The 5,527-nt window shown below is 38.9% G+C and overlaps 1 protein-coding gene across 1 annotated transcript in view; it reads right to left on the bottom strand.

Moving 5' to 3' along the window:
• Positions 1-64: 64 nt before the first annotated feature.
• The window catches only part of LOC116075755 (zinc finger protein 14-like), an 11,669-nt gene continuing 6,206 nt past the window's right edge, over positions 65-5,527 (bottom strand). Inside the window, exons 2-4 of the mRNA XM_031349089.1 lie at positions 3,470-3,596; positions 3,226-3,283; positions 65-2,187 (exon numbers count right to left, since the gene is read on the bottom strand). Coding sequence (XP_031204949.1) covers positions 789-2,187; positions 3,226-3,283; positions 3,470-3,596 — 1,584 coding nt within the window. The 3' untranslated portion in view covers positions 65-788. The remainder of the gene's footprint in view (positions 2,188-3,225; positions 3,284-3,469; positions 3,597-5,527) is intronic.

The following is a 5,527-nucleotide window of genomic DNA, read 5'->3' as shown; positions in this document are numbered from 1 at the left end:
AAGAAAGAAAAGTTAGGATGCCTTGTATGAGAATAGGCCAGATATAAAAATAACGCTCATTCAGTTACTAGATTAAATTGTTTTACTCCAAACACATTGAACAACTTCAACTTCCTGTACTTCCTCATCACAGGAAACAGCATCACATTTGAAAATACAATGCTTGGGACTGTAGCAATGGCTCAGCCATCAAAGACCCTGGCTGCTCTTCCAGAGAACCGGGGTTAAGTAAGATTCCCTGCAGCTATACAACTTTAATATACATATGTTCAGTTGTGAGACACTGACCTTATAAACTCAGCAAAATAAAACACTTTATTTAAATAATCGAGTTTTTAAAAAATACTCAGAACTTACTGTCTCTCTTTCATGTGGTTTATTTTCAGAAATATTCAACACAAGTTAACCTTCAATATCTTCACATTATTTTCATAGGACTCAACCACATGAGATAACTTCATAAATTTTATCTTATTGGTAAAAATGCAACTTTTTTATATTTACAGACAATTTCATTTAGTTGAAATCAGTGGATAAACTTCCCAAGCTGTGTGTAAACCCATTAAACAGCAGAGCCTTCATTGAATATTGTTATTGCATAGCCTTTACTTCTCATTGCTCGAACAAAAGACACGCAGCAGCACAACCTATTGTACAGGTTATCTTATGGAAAGCATGAGGGACCAAAATTATACTTTTGTAGTTCTCGTAATCTTATAGTCTCTCCATTTTCCTTCATACCTCAAAATGAAAATTGATATTCTACCAGATTTATACTGGTAGAAATATTACCCAGTGAGTTTCTTCTCACTGTGAGTTCTTTCATGTCTGAGAAGGTATGTGGAACAGCTAAAGGCTTTCCCACACTGCTTACATATATAGGGTTTCTCTCCAGTGTGATTTTTTTCATGTATTTGAAGAGATTTGGAAAAAGTGAACGTTTTCCCACACTGAACACACATGAATGGTTTCTCTCCTGTGTGAGTTCGTTCATGACTGTAGCAATCATCACGTTGGATGAAGGCTTTCCCACACTGCTTACACACATAAGGTTTTTCTCCAGTGTGAATTCGTTCATGTCTTCGCAAAGAGGTTCCCTGAGTGAAAGACTTCCCACACTGCTTACATACATAAGGTTTTTCTCCACTGTGAGATCTCTCATGTATGTGAAGGGATCTGGGGAAAGTGAATAGTTTCCCACACTGCACACACATATACGGTTTCTCTCCAGTGTGAATTCTTTCATGTTTGTGACATCCAGTGGCATAAGCAAAGGCTTTGCCACAATGCTTACACACATAGGGTTTTTCTCCACTGTGAGATCGTTCATGTATGTGAAGATATGCAGAACATTTGAATGCTTTCCCACACTGCTTACAGACACAGGGTTTCTCTCCAGTGTGAATTCTTTCATGATAATAGCAAGCACTGGAGTAGGTGAAAGCTTTTCCACAATGCTTACATACAAAAGGTCTCTCTCCGGTATGAATTCTTTCATGGATGAGAAGTTGGCAGGAACGAAGAAATGCTTTCCCACATTGCTTACAGGCAAAAGGTTTCACTCCAGTGTGAGTCCTTTCGTGATTGTGACAGGTTCTGCGATCAATGAACGCTTTCCCACAGTGTGTGCATACATAAGGTTTCTCACCAGTGTGAATTCTTTCATGTTTGTGAAGCTGTGAGGGGCGACTAAACGCTTTTCCACACTGCTTACATGTGTGACGTTTCTCTTGAGTGTGACTTCTTTCGTGCCAGAGCAGGCTACAGGAGTCACTCCATGCTTTCCCACATTGTTTGCAAATATAAGATTTCTCTTCTGTGTAAGTTCCCTCATAATCATGATCGGTAGTGAAAGTCCTAGAGGCTTCGTTAGCTTGTTTATTTTCATAGAGTTTCTGTCTCATGGGAGGGCTTTTATGCATCCAAAGCAACTCAGAATAAGTGAAGTCCTTCCAACATTTCTTATGTTTCAAGGCCTTCTCCATATGTTGCTGATACTGGCAAGGTTTCTCTCCAGTTTGACCTTTGAAGTGCATGTCTGAGGGCAAATGAGTACGGATGTTTCTTTCACATTCAGTTATGGCCGTAGGCACTTTTTCACTCACAACATGCTCTGGACTCTGTCGGTGAGTTTCTCCATACTGACTACCATAATCATATTTACAGAGTCTTTCAACCATCAGAGTTCTGAAAAACATGAAAAGAGTAGTACTATAGTTTTATGGCTAGTCAAAGGAAGTACTTCAGGCTGTGTACTCATGAGTGTTATTATTTTTTTATTTTTTATTTTTTTGTTTTTTTTCGAGACAGGGTTTCTCTGTGTAGGCCTGGCTGTCCTGGAACTCACTCTGTAGAGCAGGCAGGCTGGCCTCAAACTCAGAAATTTGCCTGCCTCTGCCTCCCAAGTGCTGGGATTAAAGGTGTGCGCCACCACTGCCCGGCATGAGTGTTGTTATTTAAGAGGTAGTGGCAGTTAAAATAAATGCCTATTTGAGGCCCAATTGTACCATACAAAAGACCCTTTCCCCAAGCTAAGAAACAAGAGTATTGACTTAATTTTCATAAGAGCGTATAGACTTTGGGGAGGTAAGGTGGCTCAGTAGATAACGGCGCCCACTGGTCAGTCTGAAAATAGAGATTTGATTCCTAAGATCTGTATAGAAGGTGAGAACGCACTCCAGAGGGTTATCCTCTGACCTCCACAACTGCACCACGGTGTACATTCATGTACCAATGCACACAGACACAAATAAGTGTTTTAAAAAGAGAATCATTATGAACATCTAACTAGAGGTCCTAGGGATGGCTTACTATCAAATAACATTCTATAATACTTTCAGGCATTTTACAAACACTAATCATGTATGTCACCAAGCCACAGATAACACTTGAACATTTATAATGCAATATAGCTTTTATTATGGAATTTAAAATAAATGAATAACTAAGTAATTTAGGGAAGTTGAATCTCAATCTAAACCTAAAATTCACTTTATTTGACATATACCCTATATTCAAGCCTAAGTATAACATGATTAATATTTTTGAAATTTTGTGCACAAAGGAAAGGTGTATAATGAATCTCAGGAAAATGTTACATAGCTTTATGTTGCTAAGATCTTTCAATAGTTCTAAGGGCTCAAGCTCCATGTGTTTACAAAAGATTCTCAGATTTCCTATCACCACCAAATACTTGATGCAAATCTTTTCCGGAGGGTAATTTACCTCAGGTTTCCCTTAGGATTTTGGTACTCTTCTTCATTGTCTTCTTCTTCTGTTTTCCCTAAAAGTCAACCCAAAGAAATTACTCAAAGCTTATTCAAAATTACATTTTCCTGTTATAATATGACCAAGCATGTAACATTCGACAACGTTGTTCTTTCACTTTTTAAAATCATGTAACTACACAGATGAATAAGAAACAACCGTTGTGATCACAGTAAAGGAATCCTAGCAGTTGTGTTGTTACCTATGGCGAGCAGGTTCATAAAGGTCTCCTTCATCACGTCTCTGTAGAGCTTCTTCTGACTGGAATCCAACATAGTCCACTCTCCTAGAGTGAAGTTCACAGCCACATCCTCAAAGGTCACGGGCTCCTGAAACAATCCATATCCATTTATAGGAAGGATAGTGGGAAAACACAAGACATATATAGTTACATGCATAGTTTACTTTATGGTTTACTCTTCAAATAGGCACTGTATACCTGGCTGGCCCCTTCTATTCTCACCTTTTCCTTCTACTTTTCAGTGTGTTTTCCATATATATTGTACAATATACACTCCTTATCCTTCCTTACTCTGCCTTAGTTATAAAGATGGTGTTGGGGTCCAACACATTTTACAAAAAAAATAACATGATACATTTCCTTTCCGATGTATTTATGTGTTAGCATTCTATATGTGTGTCCTTCCCCTGAGCTGGAGTTATAAAAGGTTGTGAGCTACAGGGCATATGTTCTAGAAGCCAAACTTAGGTCCTCTAGTAGAGAAGTAAGTGCTCTTAACTTTTGAGCTATCTCCTCAGGCCCCAGTACCTTTCTTCTTTATAGTACAACTCACCATAGTATTTATATGTGTGTTCGTGTATACACATTTACATATGCAATTTAATAAACATATATATCATAATTTATCACTTCATTCACTGATATCCAGTTAGGCTGTTGTATGATATGACTATTCTGCAGCAGTGGAAATGCAGTGTAAGAGATTAAAGTCAAAAATCAAGACTGGAAAAAAAAAATCAAGCTAAAATAGACAGAAACTTCCTCTATGCTGAGGGAGAAACCACATCAATGATCTGACCATCAACAAACCCAGTGAGCTATAATACCAACCTGCCAGGCAACAAGTGCAGTGCTAATATGGCAATTGAGGTATGCTGGCTAGTTTTATATTGACTTCATAAAAGCTACAGGTCATTTGGGATGAGGGAAATTCAAACAAGAAAATGCCTCTACCAGAGGTTGTCGGTGGGCAACCCTGTACTGCATTTTCTTGAATGATGATTGATGTGGGAGGTCCCAGCTCATTGCGGGTAATGCTACTCCAGGCAGGTAGTCTGGAATGGTGTAAGAAAGCAGGTTGAGCAAGCCAGAGAACAAGCCAGTAAGGAGCATCCCACCACAGCCTCTGCTTCAGTCCATGCCTCCAGGTTCTTGTCCTGATTTCCCTCAATGATCAACTAGAAGTGTAAGAAAAATAAACCATTTCCTCCCCATGTTGCTTTTGATAATGGTGTTTTATCACAGCAATTGAAACTAATGCTTTCTGATTGAGGGGTTCTCCACATGCGAGAACAACACATGGTTGGTACTCTAAACCACTGCTTAGGGAGGTGACAGTCCCAAAGGGGGAATTAGTATTGTTTTTCTAAATCGACATGCTGTCAAAATGGTTCTCTAAATATTTATAAACATATCCACAGATATGTACTGCTTTCAGTCTTAGTGAGGGAGAATTTATTTGCAGGAGTTAATAGTTAATGCAGAGACTGGTCAGTGTTCTGAGATTAAGTGACTGTTGAATGCTTAGGCCTAAATGGGTCATCAAAGAGAGGTGTGAAATATGGTCTTTTGGACATAATATAGCCAATAAACCTCAATTCACAGAGGCTGTGGTAACCTGTCAGGATAGTGCCCACCACCCCTTCCTGAGCATACTGGCTGTTAGTGGTTGCTAACTCTAATAGGGGAAGGAATCATTTTGTTCAGAGCTATAGTTTCCCACACACCAGTAAAACCAAAGCAACAGCTGACCAACAGCGGGATATAGTGGCATACACCTTTAATCCCAAAAGATGGAGGCAAATGCAGGCAGTACTCTCAAGTTCTAGGCCTACTAGAACTATACAGTGAGACCCTATCTCAAAAGCAAAATATAAAACTCTACCCATGTTCATTGAAGCAATGCTACTTAAATTCAGTAAGGCACAAAGAGGGGGACCTAGAAAGAAATGTTTCAGAAGGAAACATTGAGAGTAATGGTGATATGTGAAAAGAACTTAGAACACATTAAATATATAT

The sequence above is a fragment of the Mastomys coucha genome, unplaced genomic scaffold (assembly GCF_008632895.1).
Source record: "Mastomys coucha isolate ucsf_1 unplaced genomic scaffold, UCSF_Mcou_1 pScaffold4, whole genome shotgun sequence".
In the NCBI taxonomy this organism is placed as follows: Eukaryota; Metazoa; Chordata; class Mammalia; order Rodentia; family Muridae; genus Mastomys; species Mastomys coucha.
The sequence above is the reverse complement of the archived record's forward strand: the minus strand, read 5'-3'. Positions and strand labels throughout refer to the sequence as shown.